The sequence below is a fragment of the Rousettus aegyptiacus genome, unplaced genomic scaffold (assembly GCF_014176215.1).
Source record: "Rousettus aegyptiacus isolate mRouAeg1 unplaced genomic scaffold, mRouAeg1.p scaffold_m13_p_1, whole genome shotgun sequence".
Lineage (NCBI taxonomy): Eukaryota > Metazoa > Chordata > Mammalia > Chiroptera > Pteropodidae > Rousettus > Rousettus aegyptiacus.
This window is the reverse complement of record NW_023416284.1, coordinates 106522873-106540529: the sequence shown is the minus strand read 5'-3', so window position 1 is coordinate 106540529 and position 17657 is coordinate 106522873. Positions and strand designations below refer to the sequence as shown.

General features: G+C 38.5%; 1 protein-coding gene and 1 pseudogene across 11 annotated transcripts in view; both read left to right on the top strand.

The window, feature by feature from the left end:
- The window catches only part of PKHD1 (PKHD1 ciliary IPT domain containing fibrocystin/polyductin), a 405020-nt gene that overhangs the window by 131771 nt on the left and 255592 nt on the right, over nt 1-17657 (top strand). For all 11 annotated transcript variants that reach the window (XM_036218764.1, XM_036218741.1, XM_036218730.1 and 8 more), the window contains one exon: nt 6577-6789. In XM_036218764.1, coding sequence (XP_036074657.1) covers nt 6577-6789 — 213 coding nt within the window. The remainder of the gene's footprint in view (nt 1-6576; nt 6790-17657) is intronic.
- On the top strand, nt 8182-8300 carry LOC118605056 (annotated as a pseudogene).

Here is a 17657-nt window from a genome sequence, read left to right as displayed (position 1 = left end):
AGATAGAGGCTGTTAAACTTTTTAAGGAACTATTCAGGAGCTAAATGGAGGTTTATCAACATAGATAAGTAAATTGGATAATTTACGTCTAAAAACTTAGGTAGTTCAAGCATTAAGCAAATGAATTATGTAGTTTGGGATATAGTTTGATCTAATTAATTGGGGTTCTCAGATGCCTTTCTGGCTCTTGCCTGCATTCACCTCTGGCTTTCCCTTTGCTTAAAACTGAAGTCACTCTCCCTGGGTTCATTTTATCATCTGGCATTTGTGTCCTAATGAAGCACATGCTTGTTCCACACCCTTTCTGCTATGAGCCTCCTAAAAGTGACATTAAGGTTTTGCCATCTTCATCTACCACTTTCACGGTTCTTAAAGTTCTTCCTGCAGCCTTTGTCTGCACAACCTTCAGACTCTTCTCCTAGTTCACCTAATTTTTTGACCCACTCTAAGGAATCTTGCCACTTCCTTTCCTTATTCTAGTCTTTAATATTCATATTTGACAGTGTGTCTCCCTCATCTTTCTTCTGTTCTCACTATACATGTTCTCCTGGGGAGACCTCATTCACTTCTATAACTTCAACTCCTATTAAACGAGGATTTAGTGAGCATTTACCAAGTTCCCCATGTGCCAGGCACTGTTCTAGGCAAAGGGTCTACAGCTGTGAATGAAGTTTTATTATAGTCGAGTAATCAAATGATATATATATATATATATATATATATATATATATATATATATATTTTGTTGTAAATTTTATGAGCAGCATGGAGGGGGAATTTAGTGGTGGTTGCAGGGATTTACACACAGTGAGGGCAAAAACTATGAGGCAGGGAGAGCAAGAAGTCAGTGCAACAGGAGGATTGGGTGCCAGCGAGCCAGGGGAGAGAGGGGGAGAGTGAGCCAGGGAGGACCGGCCGTGTGAGGGTTAGTAGGCTTTGACTCTGAGTGTGGTGGGAGCCTCTGAAGGAGAGAAGTGACGTGATAAGGTTTGTACAAAATAAAAATCATGCTGGGTGCTGTTTTGAGAGCAGACCCTGAGGTAGGGACAAAGGCAGAAGCAGGGAGCTGAATTAGGAGGCTGTTTTAATAATCCAGGGATAAGGCGAGAGTGACTCAGACCCAAGAGATAAAGGTGGAAGTGCTGAGAAGTGATTGGATTAGGGGATATTTTGCAGAAAGAATGCACAAAGTTTCCTGAAAGATTGGTTGTGGTGTGAAAGGGAGGGAAAGTTGATTCTAGAGATTTCAAACTGAGCAATTGGAAACATGGAATTGCCATTTATGAAGCTGGTAAAGACTGTGAGCAGACCTATGGGACAAGATGAGGAGTTTATTTTTTGCATATGCTAACTTGAGAAGCTTATGAGACATCTAAGACATGTTGAGTAGGCAGTTGGGTATATGAGTCTTGAACTGAGGGCATAGATGGGCTTTGAAGCTATAAATTTGGGAGTCAGCAGCAATTAGCATATAATATTTAAAACCTTAAGACAAGATGAGACAACCAAGGCAGTGTTCATAGAATGATAGGAAAAGTGGTCCAGGGACAGTCATAGGACACTCCAAGTGTCAGTGATTGGAACAATGAAGAGGAATGAGGTAAGGAGCCTGGAGGGGAAGCTTGGGAGGTAGGAGGGAAGCCAGGAGGGCACAGTGCTATGCAAGTGAGGGGAAGGGTTTCAAGAAAGAAGGCATGACCAGCTATGTCGGATGCTGCTGGCCACTCAGGAAAGGTGATTACTGAGCATTGGGCTTTGGATTCAGCAGTGTGGTTGTCTTTTGTGACCTTGAGAGGACCAGTTTTGGTGGAGAGCTCAGGCAAGCCCCAAAGTGGAGAGGTTTCAAGAGAGTAGAGGGAAAGAATTAAAGATAGAAAGTATAGTCATCTCTTTTAAAGAGTCTTATTGTATGGCGACATTTATATTCTAAATTTTTCTGTAAGGGAGAAAATAGCTAAAACTGTGTGTTTGTTTTTCTGGGAAAAAAACCCCAACAAATCCTTTTGTGGTTATTACAGAGGTTGGCTAATTGTAGGGTTAGACAAAGCAGGTTTTGATGTACTTTGCAAGCATTAAGCTAGCTGCTAAAAGTCTATTTTACTTCCCTTTAAAAGAAATAAAAGACATACTTAATGGAAAGAAATGATTAGATGTAAAAATTTGTGTTCATTTATTTATTTTAGAGGGGAAGTAACAATAATGATGGTTGATTGATTTTTATAAAATTACGCAAGGTCACTTGTGGGACATTCTCAGCTTTCACGAACAATCATAACAAGCAATTTAAGGGTCACAGTCAAAGGCTGATTTCAGCCCTGCTCTTTATTTTGGCTTTCAGAAATGGGGTTGAGCTCTATAAAACGTAGAAATAAAGTCCTCCCACTGCCCTCCCATATCAAGTAACTATTCTTTAAAGCAGCCCACTGTGTATTTGTTTTAAGCTAATAAAGTGTGAGGATAATATACTTAGGGCCTTGGCACAGAGTTAGATTAAGTATAAATTTTACACTCTTTCACACCAAGAAGCTTTTATCACATAGTTATTTTAATAAAAATAGCCGAATTCCTTATCAACATCTCTTAATTTACCTCAGTTTTCTTATATTTGCCACTGATTCTCTCTGCTTTTTAGTAGAGAATAATGATTATATTAATTAATTAGTCTTGTTTATAGTACTGTTGCCTTCGCAAATTATTCACTTTCTTTGGACTGAGCCTTTTCTCTCTTCATTAGTGTCATTATCAGTTCCTTTCAGTAAATGACATTTTAAAATTTCTATCAATTTGTATCAGCGTATTTAATATTTTTCTTGGTGATACGAGGGACAAAGTCCGTGTTTATATATTTACCTACTAATCCTTGTAATCTGTTTCAAATCCATTTTGGAATAAGGCAAGGTATATCTACATTAACAAAATTAAAATAAATCATATGTAAACAAGCCATAGGCAAATTAACTTAGGTTAACACATGTTTTTCCTTAAACTGTAACTATGATAACAAACCTAATTAATAAAAAAGCTTCCTGGGAGGGTTTGTGGAATTGGATAAGATCTGAGTTTTTCTGTCAGGTGGTTCTGGGTTCTAATGCTTCCTTTGCCTGTTCTGCACTGACAGAGGAATTAGCCTTTTGCAGCCCAGTCTCTGCTTTGTGAAATACAGAAGGTGATATCAACCTCTTAATGTTGCCTTGAAGGTCACTTCAGATGACAGAGATAAATATTTTGGTGCATGATAAGTGCATAATGAAAGTTAGCTCTCTTCCTACCCCCTCCCCCGAAGTCTTATTTGAACCCCTGACTATGCATGTAGTATTTTTTTAAAGAAAAATTCAAAAATATATTCACTGCAGCACCAGTGGTGGTGTCAGAAAAATATGAGTTCCATGTTTCTGTCAGTGTCAAATGCACATCCTACTGCATTCTTAAGTATGTAGATGCTAGATGTTCCAGAGCTAGCAGGAGCCTTAGGGAACACAAGATTCTACTCTTCGTTTCACCGGTGAGAAAAGAGACTATCCTTAGAGGCCCTGAATAGGACAGATTAGAGAACTGAGTAATCTGAGTCCCAGCAATTTAATGGGACTTACTGAGGGTTATTAAGAAGCCAGCAGTTTCTTAATAACAGGACAGGAACCTCGATTTCATACCCTGCCTCCACTACTGGCTCATCAAGGTCAGTTCAGATTTCCTGACTACAGGGGAGTCCTGCCATGGAAATCTATGGTCTGCCAGTTTAAGATAATTAGGTGGAACATTAATCACATGTGTCTATGAGCAAAAAAAGTTTTAGTAAACACAAGACTGTGACCTGTAGCACAGGTCACATTTTTTCTCTCTTGTTCACAGCAACATTCATTATCATTATTGTGTTTCTAATGATTATTCTTATCATTATAATGACAATGGAAGAAAAAATAAAGTCAAAACTTTCACTAGGTCCTTTAGAAGTCTATTAAGCAGTGTGGTGCCAGCAACAGTGAGATGTTGGAAGGATGTGGTCTAGAAGTGTTGAAGTGACGGAGTAACTGTGGAAATAGAGCAGCAATGGCAATGATGGGGGAAACGAAGACGGGGGTGATGACAGCGACAGGCACCATTGCATTAGTGTCTAATAGTTGTCTGAGCTGAGACCAGGGACCTACATGCAAAATTTCAAGAAATCTCACCATAGTTCTTTGAGGGAAGAACTTGTTCCATGTACATTTTACAGGCAGAGAAACTGGATACACAATGGGTTGTGTTGTTCTAAATTGTGGCTGAAAGGAAAGAGCACTTTAAGAGGTTAAGCCCAAGAAAACATTCTGTGACAGTTACCGGTAGAGTTGGCTTGGGCTTTAGTAGTGAAGGCTAGACGTCTTGGTGAAAAGGGCCAAGGGAAGCTGAAGAGAAATGTTAGACAGCAGGAGGAAGAAGGGGCCTTCACATTTGACTATCGGGTCAAATATTAATTGTTCACTATCTCTGCATTATATGGGGCATAAAAAAAAATGACCGAAGTCACCATAGCTTTATTCTTCTCTCCCTTTAATTCCCCCAGTACATATTTAAGTACTTCAAGTTGTGATTTTTGGAAAACAACAGTCCAACTCAATAATTAGGCACATTGTATTTAGGACTGACTTCAGCAGATGAAGAGTCTCTGTTCTTAAATGCTCCTCAGCAAGACCTCATGATTATAGCAGGATCTGCCTTTTGAGCCATTTCTGACACCTGCCCTTTCCACATCCTTTGGCTACTGTTAGCTCATTGAGACAATATAGGGACTTATAAATTAAGTATAATAACATCCTTCCAGAGAAAATAGGAGTGAGTGTGTATATGTGTGTGTGTCCACAAGGAAATAAATTTAGGTACTTAAACCAGATATAATCATTTACTCAATAATTATGTATTAAGTGTCAATTATCTATCATTCACTTTTCTAGACACTGAGGCTATAGAATTGAATAAAGCGGATAAGTATCCTCATGCATTCTAGTTGGGAGAGGACAGACAACAGACATGTAAATATATATGTTTGATGTTAAGTGTTATGAAGAAAAAATATATCTGGGTAAAGAGCTAGGACATGCTACTTTATATAGGTTGGAGAAGAAGGCCTCTGTGAGATGATAACATTTGAACAGAAGCAAGAGGGGAGTGAGCCACATGGATATCTGACAGAAGAATGTTCCAGGTAAAGGAAGAACACATGCACAGGCCCTGAGCCTGTTTGAGAACTAACAGGCAGGCCAGAGTGTTTAGGGCAGAGGAGTGAAAAAATGACTTGTAGAAGATGATGTTGCAGGGATACTCGAGGTGGGGCTGCAGATCATGAGGGGCTTTTTGTTGACCAATGTAAAGACTTTGACTTTTATTCAGAGTGAGATGGGAAGTTACTTTCAGGTTTAGAAAATAGGACCCCGTTGTTTCCAGTGTAAAGTCATGACTCTGATCACTTTGTTACAAGATAGAAGAGTCTAGTCTAGTGCTTTTGTAAACCACTTATAGGAGGGAGGTAGATTTAATACCTCATTGAAGTTAAAGTATTTATATACATAGGATGCTTTAATTATTTTGGCAATATTGAGAAAATTCTGCATAAAATATAAATATTTTAATTTCTTTTCAAGAAAAGCATGAAATAAAAAAGTTTGTTTTAACATATTAAATATTTATTCTCACAATATAAAATAATTTTATTATAAAATAATATTCTTATTATAGAAAATGCAGATATTAAAGCAATATAATGTCTATATCAGTTAAAGTTATTTGATTGCAAATAACAGACACCAACTTTCTTTAAAAAAGGCAAATACTATGTGATTTCACTTATATGTGGAATCTAAAAAACAAATGAACAAACTAAATGAAACAAACTCATAGAGTAAACTAATTGTTGCCAGAGGGAGGGGATAGGTTTTTGGCAGAAAAGGTGGAAGAGGATTAAGAATCACAATAAATAACGAATAAATAAAGAAAGAAAATATATTAGGGAAGTATTGGGTAGCTTACAGAACTGACGGAAAGTGGAAAATTAGGTATAGAAGTGATAGCAAGCAGGGCATTTTGGAGGGGCTTCGTAGGGCAGGGGAAGTCTCCGAAACAGGAACTCTTTTTAGGCGCATCAAGGTACCAGCACTGGAATTACTGACATGTAAACATTTCCAGTGTTTTCTTTTATTTTGCTTTAGATTTCCTTTTGAAGACTGGGTATGTGACTCAGGCTATGGTAGGATAAGACACTAAGACTGACAGTCCTTCTTGACACTATTCAATGGACCAGAGCAATTCCTTAATGATGTTAGAGTTTATTATCAAAAGTACAATGGATGTTGGTCAGCAAAAAATAGTATAAATAAAGTAGCAGTGAATAGTGATAACAAACCTACACCGTCTTGGTAATATAGAGCTTCTGCTCCTGGGTGTCTGATCCACTCTGTTATGCTTCTAGAAGAGAGAGCAAGACAAAATAGGCCTATATTCCAGCAGAAGTACATAAACAAAGAGGATTTTATCACACATTGGAACCGTCAGAATGAGGTGAGGTTTGTCCTTCCAGGGACTGATAATCTTCTCTTTGGCCATTAGGAGGCAAGCTGATTTTCATGGATTCAGGACCTATCGCGCTCAGGGCGCACTCCATCCTTGTTTCTGATGGTGGAGAACTCTGGATTGGATCCGAGGACAAGCCCTTCCAAGGCAAAGCTGAGATCACACTCTATGGGAGTTCCCACTCTACTCCCTTTTATCCATATGGTGTCAAGTTCCTGGCTGTGAGAAATGGAACTCTTTCCTTGCATGGTGAGTGGGGCAACTGACCAGAGGAGGTAAGGTGGGGCTGTAACTAGCCAATGTGCGGGCAGTGGGGAAATGATAAGGACAATTAAAAATCTTTGTCAGTTGCTGAGGCAACAAAATTAGAGTGTGGGCACTATTTCCTTAAATTAGAATTATTAATGGTTATGATTCCTGTGGCAGAGTATGCCATAGCTCTCAACTGTTTGCTCTCTTTCCTGTAAGACGTTTATATACCTCTTTCCACTTTCAGGTGGCTTTCAGTGCCTTCCTGTGAGTAAACCTGGAGAGTTTCAAAACTGAGAGTGGTCCTAGCCATTAACTTGTTTTGGTCAATGGAATGCGAGTAGAAATGATGTACTCACTGCAAGGCCAGGAGAAATTTTAAGAGCTACTGCAATGCTTTGCCTATTTTGCCCTTTTCTCTCTGAGAACAGCCCCAGGTGGGGGCAGCTGCCTCAGCTTCGGAACCTGAATAATGACGATAAGGGCACAGCTGCAGCTGATGTACTGCTGCAGCTGATGTGTGTGAGTAAGGAATAAACTGTGGTTGTCATAAGCCACAAACAGATTTGTTTGTAATTGCAGCATACTGTAGTAAAAAAACAACTGATATAATTACTTAGCATATTCTGATGGCTGTATACACTGATGGCATTGCAAACCAAATCGAGACAACTTCATTTTGTTGTTGTAGCAATGTTCTCCTCCTGTGAAGAAGATTTGGTTATATTTCCTCTTAGATTTCTGGTTCAGAAGGGCTGGATGTTTATAGATCTCTGGGAGAAAACAGGGATTAGGCGATAGTGTGTTTCTGCTCCAGTTTTATTTGCTTTTTGATCATTTCATCCAACTTGAAAAATAGACATTTTTATTTCCTTCGAGAATCAGGAATTACTAACTGTGCCAGGAAAAATTTTAACATCAAACTAGAAAATGTAAGTATAAAATGATGTGCTTTAAGTATATTTTGGTGGATACTTGTATACTCTGGGTTATACAACATGAGCCAAAAGCAGATCAAAAATATGGTCTTTAGGTAGTGGCCCAGTCTCTAGAAAACATGATCTTGTCCACATTGGATTTTTTATATTGGCATAACAAAATAAAATCTCATTACCTGTCAAAGAATAATAATTCTAGACATGGTCATATAGCTATGCTGAGGAATCCATTTTGTTCCATCAAGGCTCTGTCTATTATAAACTCTGGGCCTCAATCATTGTCTACTAAAAAAGCACTCTTTGCCTCTTTTGGCTTCCTTTGAGAGGAAGTAAGATCTTTTTGTTAAGTATTTACTAAGTGTTGACTATGGGCTTGCCAGGATACTAGGTACTGGGAATAAATTTTATAAGGTTTAAAAAACTATCTGAAGAGAAATTCAGAATACCTACAATAGACTATGGCCATGCTACCCTGAACAACACCGATCCCATCTGATCTTGGAAACTAAGCAGGGTCGGGCCTGGGTAGTACTTGGATGCGAGACCACATAGGAAGACCAGGTGCTGTACGTGTAAAGAATAAAAAAATAAGGATTGCAAACTGACAAGGTCCTTGCAATCTGTGAGGTCAACCAAGGGTTGCTTCATCTAAAAAAAAAATTTCTACAATATCCTTATATTCTACTTCTAAGGAGGACTATTATTTTTTTCTATCTTCATCAGCATGCATTTACATTAATCTTATAGCCCAAGATCTACAAGGGTTTTCTGTTTACACATCAGCCACAGTCTTCAAATGTTTGCTTTAGTCCAACAACTAGTTAGGCCACTAACCCAATGTTTTGCTGTTTATCACTGAAAAACATAGCTGGAGAGCAAGAGGGCACATGTCAATAATTTTACCAGCACCTAGACCATCTGAAGGACCCCAGATCTTTCATAGATACCCTCTGGTTTGAGAGTCACTGTCCTAAATGATGCAGATGGCAAAACTCTTGCTAGAAAATCGAAATTCAAATGAAGAGCAAAAACTCTCCTAATTCTTTTACTCCAACCCCATCTCATTCTCATGTTCTATTAGGATCATTGCAAGAGTTCATAAATATACATTTTTATGCCTGTATTTTAAATGTACTGCATGTTCCTAAACCTGTGATTAAAGAGGGATAAAGTTAAAAAAATCCCAGATATCATTGCTTACAATTGATACAGGCAAAATGCATGCTTTTAACATGGTTTGAGAATTTTGAAGATTGAAAAGAAATTTTACTACTTTTGCCCTGTGACGTTACTGGACTTTGAGAGTGCCGATACCTCTTCTCCCTCTGCTCCCTTATTTTCATCTTTTCCCCTCCCCTTCCTCCTTTACCAATACCCCTCCCCTCCATCTCTTTCTTCTTCTTTCTCCTCCTCCTCCTCCTCCCCTCCTTCCCTGTATTCTTGAAGTTAGACTGTCATCAACAACTGTTTTCTCTATTTCTCCAAGGCCCTACTAAGACAGGAGTGATGAGGATCTCTCTTTAATCTCAGAGCTTGTACATGGAACACAGGCAAAATAAAGCTATTTTCCTCTCTGACATGATACTACTGCATTTCACTCATTTGGAAAAAATAAATGAAAAAGAGCTTCGCCACTGGATGAAAGGGACTCCCTTCCTCTGTCTCTGTCGGAGAACCCAGAAACAGCCTGAGCCTCATCAATCCTCCTCCTTCTTCACCTCGCTCCCTCACCACCTGAGGTCTCAAACTGATTACCCCTTAGGCATGGTGGTATATCACATTCAAATCGTTACATAATTTCACTGGCCTCTTCCCAGGGCCAGAGGTGGGTCTGGTGACACTGGGGCTTTAGGGAAAAACTAATTTTCTTCTGCTGTCAAGTATGCAAAACAGTGAGCAACTTGATTCACTGCTTTGTGCCCAGAAAGCCCCTAATGACCCAGTGTTCACTCAGCTTCCAGGATGATGTAGCGAGGAGATTTACCAACTTTAATGCTTAAAAGACTTTTCTCAAGGAGATTTTCATGATGCATTTTTCTGGGCCTCACCTCTAGAGTCTGACTTGGTGGGCCTGAGGTAGACCTAGGAATGTACATTTCAATGGGACCCTCATGTGATTTGATTTAGTTAGCCCACTAACTATAATTGGAGAAATATTGTTTTTAGTCGTTAATAATTTTGGAATCACAAATCAGTGCAGTTCTGTGGTTTATCAGCTATGACCTTGGACAAATTAATCTCTATAAAATCAGGAGAACACACTCTCCACCTCATAGACTTACTGCTTGTGAACTGCTCCAAAGTAGTTGGTATGCAGTAACACTCAAATAGTGTTAGTTATGGCTATTTTGATCGTATTCTTTTTTTTTCTCCCAAAGCACTGAATACCCAGTGCCGATCATCTCATTGTATTTTTCTTTATTAATTTTCTTGTCTACCTCTTTTCATCAGAGCAAGAGAGAGTTTAACTTTAACAATCATGAGGTGGCAACGTTCCCAGGCACCTTCTGTTCTGTTCCCGCCATCTAGTGAACACCTTTTGATTTTAATCCCTCATAGTACAGTTGCTTCTCAGCAGTGAATAATCACCATTTCTGGGCATGGCTCAATGCACCTCGATTTAGTCAGAAGGAGAACACTGCCTGGCAAATGATGCCTTTTGCAGGCGTTTTATTCAGTAGTGAAGCAGTAAGAGAACTGAGTGATAGATACTAATTTAACTCCAGCTCAGGTCATAGAGAATCACACAAATGGGTCTGCATATCATAATATAGGTTTTCCCACCTTCTCCCTCCCATGTCACTCTTCACTGCTGCCCCCTGTAACCCTTCTGCTATGGCTGATTTTTATTATAGATTAAAATAGCTGAGCAAACGGGCTTTGCAGTTAAGTTGTCACGAGGAAAGATGGAGTTGAAAGCACGTTTCATGTTTTTCTTTTAATGTAGAAAAATTCTCATGTATTAATACACACACACACACACACACACATGCACATACACACACCCTTATCCCTGCATGAACACACACCCACAGGCTGTACTGTCTTTCTCTTTCTCTTTCTTTTTCTCTGGGTTTGGGAGTAAATTGGGACAAGGCATGTTCTGAATCCCTGGTGGAATTCAGATGGTAAGTTCTGTCAGCTACTCACTTCGATAGTTAATTTGACTAAGGGGTTGTAGGATCCCTCCAGAGGGGCAGTCTGGGGCTGGGTGGTTGTAGTCAATAAGGAAATTTCACTCTTGCCTTTTGCTTTCTCCACTCTGTCTGCCAATCCGGGTTCACCACCCCAAACCGAGTGCCAATCACATGTCACTTTTCAAGGGGGTCGCTGTCAGCCTGGGCAACTTGAATTTTTGACAATGTAATTACGGCCCTTGCTTCCACAGTGGGAGTCTGAACAGGATGGTGGGGCTTTTATTGATTGTTCAGCAGGGAAATTTATCAATGTCTCTCACTTCATTTCTAGTTCCTCCCTGAGAAATTTGGCTGACACTTTCTTAGTAGATAAAGCAGGCTTTTGGCCTTGAATGGACTTCTGTCTTTGTCCTTTTCAAGAAATTACAAGATATAAGCAATAAATATAAATGGAAGTTTCTGAGAAAAGCTAGTTTGTGGCAGCATTTTTGAGGAAAACACTAGTGCAATTGTTATGGACATAAGAATTTAGTAGGAATATATATGTGAAAAAAAAGTAGTCTAAAGAAGTAAGTTTAAATTGGTTTGTTTTCCTTCTAAAAGTACTAATTACCTATATTCAGATTTCATGCTTTTTATAAGTACTATACACAGGCACCATTATCATAGTTGCCAAAGGGTACCAGGCTGTCTTGAAACACAGTGTCACGTGTGTGGAGTAGGGTGTTCCCACGTACACAAAAGTGTTCCTGGTTAGTGGTTTCCATGCTGTGTTCCACAAAATTCAGATGTTTCCAGGGGAGTTTCAAGGGTTCCACAAACAATGAAGTATTTGAGGAGCAAGCAGTAAAGGTTTAAATTGCTCAAGTAATCAACTTATTGCTTTTATCTCTACTCTGTATTTGTATTCAGCATGATATTTTATTAGAAGAAAGAGTTCCATTGTTAAAATAGTGATTCAAAACAGCTCTCCTAGCTTATTTTTTCAACTGCAGTGTGTAAGATGGAGTGAAGAATTCAGTGCCTCTTTGTGTGATTCCTTATTTCCCCAAGAGTAATAGAGCTTGGGGACATTTCCTATTGTCTCTTTTTTGGTGTAGGATGAAATTTTCCAGAGCCCATTTTCATCTTATAACAGTGCCTCTGTATCCGACAATATATTGTCATATCTCTGCTCTTTTGTCACCTGATCAATCATTTCCAGTCCTGTCTCCCCTATATCCGTAACATCTCTTCTTGCCCCTACCCTTTCCCTATTTTTCTCTAGACCATGAGTCTTCCTTTCCTTCTGTCTCTTTCCCCTTCAGGCTGAAATATAAACCATAGCTGTGGCATGACATTTTTAGATGTGGCTTTACTATCCTTAAATCATTTAGTTTTAAAGGTATCGGAACCCAATACAAACAAACTTAGGCCAAACAAAATATTTGTGAGATCTTGCTCAAACTGCAGGATGAGAATGAAGGCAACTGGCTTCGGGCATAACTCCTCCAGGGTTTCAAATACATCAGGACTTACTCTCAGTCACTTACCTCTGGGTCTCTTCTGCATGCATTGGCTTCACGTGCTCTTTCTTAGTAGCTTCTTTCATATGGCCACTGAATTTTCTGGGTTCATCTGGACTCTGGTTTTCCACTACCAAAAAACAGAACTCTGTATTTTATCATTAGTTCCAAAAATAACCAGGAAAGGCCTCACAAAGTCCAGCTTGATTTACCTACCAGGCTTAGGACTATATGCGGTGCTTAAGGAGATAGGGGACTGTGATTATTACAGCTCCAGCCACTTTACCAACCCTCCAGGCCAGGGAGACAAGGCCCTGTGAAAAGATGCAACTTAGCCTTGACCAGGGAGGCCAGGATGGAGCTGTGGTGTGCTCATGTATATTTGTGTGTTTGCACAAGTGTTTGTTTTGAGAGCTGTTTATCAAAAGAAAGAATGGTCGAAAACTTTTGCTTTGATTGGACGTTCCCTCCTAATGTTAACCAAAGTTAAAATTTTATTGTCCCAAGATCTTATAGAATCTAAGTTTCTAGTATGTGCTATAATTTTTCTTCTTTGTTTTCAGGAATCTTGCATTTCCTCATTATTGAAGAAGTTCTTTGCCTTTGCCTAGTATTTTTCACAATAAAATATTTCTTGGAATTTTATGGAAAACTTGAGCTGGTGTGGTTTGTGAATTGGTTATAGGTCTATGTAAATGGAAGAGGTACATTTTTAGGTATGTTTGATAGATTCAAACCTTCTAGACAGAAATCTGACTCAGAACAGACTTAATTTTCTCTAATCACTCTGGGTTTTTTTCATATTACAGTCTCTACTGTTGTTGTAATTGCTGTCTATTTTTCCCATTACGTGCATTAATATTTGCTTCATAGATTAGGTTCTCCTACATTGGTTGCAAAATATTTACTAATGTAATATCTTCTTGTTGGATTGAGCCTTTTATCATTATGTAATGTCCATATTTGTCTCTCATTGCAGTATATTTTTGTAAAAAGTCTATTTTGACTAAGTATAACTACTCCAGCTTTCTTTTGGTTTCCATGTGCCTGGAATATCTTTTTCCTTCCCTTCCCGTTCAGTCTTCGTGTCCTTACATTTAAAGTTAGTCTCTATAAGCTGCAAATAGACACATCATTTTTTAAAAAAAATTTCTTTCAGCCCCTCTCTGTCTTTTGATTAGAGAATTTAGTTCATTTATATTTAGGATAACTATTGATAGGTATGCAGTTATTACTATTTTGTTAATTGTTTGCTGGCTGTTTTCATAGTTCATCTCCGTTCCTTCCTTCTCTTGCTCTTTCTAATGACAATCTTAATCCATATTCTGATGGAGTATTTTCCCCCTGTCCTTTAGCAACACTTTAGACATCATACCTTTGCAGTCTATGTTAGATATCAAAAAAGCCAGTCCTGATTCATCCAGTTTAAAACTCAGTCTCCTACTCATTTAATGTTCCCTTCCTTCCTCCTCATTGAAACTCCATCCAAAGGCATTGGGAATGGCAGGGGCAGTGCCATTCCTTCACTCTTCCTCCCATTCTTTTATTTTATATTCTCTCAGTGTTGGGGCAGGTAGAAGAGTTGAGGCAAGAAGGTCAACAAGCTTTTTATTGAACTGTACAGTTGTATCCTCTGCTGGGTGTTGCTGCCTCTCTGAATAACACTTGGCTGGCTGCCGATTCTGTCTTCAAAGATTCCTGCATGACATCACTGGAGCCCTGTAGGAGACCTTCCTCGTTTCCCAGTGTGGAAGATCCGTCTGGGTTTGCAGTCCCCTTAGCTTCTACCTTAGGGCCCATTTTGAGTGAAGTACCAGGAGATTGACTCAGGCCAAGCTGCCTTCCCTAGAATCTACTTGATCTAGAGGAAATGTACAAATCTTTTCATGCCAAAAATGTTGTACTCACAGACCCTTTCTCTGCCCTGCTCTCTTTCTCATTCTCCTTGCACCTTCTCAGGTAGGCAACTCTGTGATTGGTACTTTTGAAGCCCTTTATCTTTGTTCAGGTAGAGAGAAGTATCCTCAGATCTTCTTCTATAGGAAGGAGAGAGAAAAAATCCATGGCCAGGTCACCTAGGTTGATGATTCACCCACATCTCTGAGAAACCCTTTGAATCTCCTCTCTGTTGTTCATATAGCCTGTGGTAGAGTCTATCCAGGGATGGCGCAGATGGCAGAGTTAGATTAGCTCTTTTTTAATAAGCTCAAGGAAATGTCTCCTCCTGATTGTTCATGACTCACTCACAATGTGGAGTGATAATCATCCCTTTGTCCCCTGCTTGGGTGCTCTTTGTTGGTTTAGGGGAAGAAGAAGTCCTGCTTACCAATTTGCTACACATGTGAAAGTGTACACTAAAGGAACACTTTCACATGTGAAGCAAACGAAAGAGAGAGCAACTGTAGATGTTTTCCTTTTTTTTTTTTTTTGTTCGTGTATGTTTTGCTGTATTTTTTTTTTTTTTTGATTGACAAATGGGAAGGAAGTAAGATCAAATTGTGGAGAGAAATGGAGAAAGAAGGGTTGAGAAAATTCAAAACCTATTCATTGCTTCCTATAATCTTAAACAAATTTCAGTCCAGCATTGGGTTTCCGGTCAGCTGGCATATTGTGGCAGATTATAATTGAGCAGTCAAGTTAACACTCGTGAACATGGTTCTAGTGTACTCGGACGCTTCAGCATGGTAGGATGACAAGCGACTGTGTGAATAGTTATCGAATCAGAGCAGAAGAGAATCAGTCTTTAACTACATGTCGCTCTAAATATAAGCAACGCTACCAACAAAAAGTAAGGTGGACAATTTCCCTCTTCTAATAATGCTTTTAAAAAGTCTAAAATACAACTCTTCTATGAACAATGGCAGAAACATATCTGGTAAAATCGCACTGATTTTTAACTGAGATAACTTAGAATTTGTAATTACTTAATTTGGACAAGAGTGGCCTTGGAACAACCTATAAGAAATTGTTTAAAAATGTTAAAGTCGTTAGGATTTTGAGGTGTTTATGTGTAAATATACACTGCTAATTAGAAATGAGTTCTAGCTATTCAATAATCCAAGTACAGCAGGAACCTTACTTAGAAATACATTGTAAGATACTTTAAGCTTCTATATACACCTGAAAGTGTTGGCAGTTGTTAGGCCTTTTTTGGTTGTGAGTGACAGAAAACTCAATTCAAACAAAAAATAAGGGCATTTATTGCCTCACATAACTGAAAACTTTCAGCACACCTGAGTGTAGGTGCTCCAATGAAGTCATTAGGACTGTTTCTATGCAACTCTTGGTTCTACTTTCCCTTGACGTTGTTAAATTTATTAGGGTGGCACTGGTTAATAAAATCATGTAAGTTTCAAGTGTACAATATAATAAAACATCATTTGTATATTGCATTGTGTGTTCATCACCCAAAGTCAAATCTCCTTCTGTCACCACATATTTGACCGTCTTTACCCACTTCTGCCTCTCTCCTACCTCCTTTCCCTCTGGTAACCACCATACTGTTCTCTGTGTCTATGAGTTTTCATGTGTTTGTTTGTCTTGTTTGTTCTTTTGTTGTTTTCAATAACAAGACACAAATAAATGGCTTCATTTGCAATCAAACTCTCTCTTTGTGAAGGCAGAAATGGGTCCCCTACAGCTCCGATGAAAGAGTGACTCTTGTCCAATGATGATTTCATGTCTGAGCAAATTTCGGGATTCCTTCCATTAACATTTCATATCCTCTCTTTGCTTTATTCCCTTTAATCTTTAACACTAATGTATTAAATACAGCTTATTTATTGTATTTATTGAACATATTCTAGTGTCTCTTCCAGTAGAATGTGCACATTATGAGGGCAACCTTTCCTGTTGTTGTTGTTGTTGTGGTTGTTGTTGTTTTCATTTACAACATCCCTATTTCCTACAGCTGTGTCTGGACTCATAGTAGGCTTTTAAGAAATATTTATTGTGTGAATAACTAAATAAAAAGTTGGAGCAAAAGTCTCAGGATTAACTTTAGCCCTGTTTGAGTCATAAGCTCATTGCTGAATGTGCTATTATGACCAAGGAAGTAGGTCAGGCAGGAGTTCCTTCATACTCAGCTTTTTGTTCTTTTCAGGTCTTTAATAGATTGTAGGAGGTCCAGGCAACCCAGGAAGGGAAATCTGCTTTACTCAATCTATAAATTCTAAAGTTAATCTCCTTCAGAATCACCTTCACAGACACACCTAGAATGAATAATGTTTGGCCAATGTCTAAATGTCATGTAGCCCAGTAAATGTGACACATAAAATTAACTATCCCAGTAATTAAAGTAGATCTTATTTTCTATAACTGACTCGATATCGTATTGGACACATAGACATTAAGATACCAAGTTTTTTGTCTTGACACAAGCTTCCCATAGGGGAATAACAAGCTCCAAGGTCCATCTCTTCCTCTCAAGATTTCTGTGGTTTACTTTTTCCTGCAGGATCTTGGTTCATATTCTGCATCTTCTGTAGTTGAATTCAACCTTGAACAGTCATGGAGCACTCAATCTCTCATCTTCTTTTGCTTGAATGTAAGAGGAAGTAGGCCGCTTAGGGCTGAATACCATTTCTACTGCTAACTAGCTGGTGGACCTTGAAAAAGCGAACTCATCAATATTTTAGTTTACATATTTACAAAATGGAGCTGATTCTAAAACATTTCTTATGAAGTTATGCAGTTTAAATAAAATAAAACATGTAAAGAACTTAGCATAATGATGGGCATGGAGCAACCACTCAATAAATGTTAGTTATTATCATGTTATTATAATATGCCTATAATTTTGATTTGATTAATCTGCCTCATTATTATTCTAAGTATAGGATGGTGTGTATTATTTTCCAGTAAATCTGTTAGCCAGAAACCTGATTCTCATTTTTAATATTCTCTTTTCTATTGTTCCCATATTATGTGTATCACCAAGTCTTGATTTTAATTCTTGGATAACTCATGAGCCCATTTACTACTCTTTATCTCCATTATTATCATCTTAGTTTACAATATTGTCAGCTTGTGCCTGGACTATTGTTTAAGTTTTCTATTTGTCTTTTAGTTGTCACTTTTGTTCCTCTCTGATTCATTCTTTACCTTGGTGCTAAGGTGATCTTTTAAAAACATAGATCTGTTCATATCGTGCTGTTGCTCAAAATTTTTCAGTGGCTTCCCAGTGTTCCTAGAATAAAGTCCAAGATTGCTAACATGATTATAATGCCCACTCTGAAGTAGGTCCCTGCCTATACCTCAGGCCTTGTATTCTACTCCCCGCTCCCACC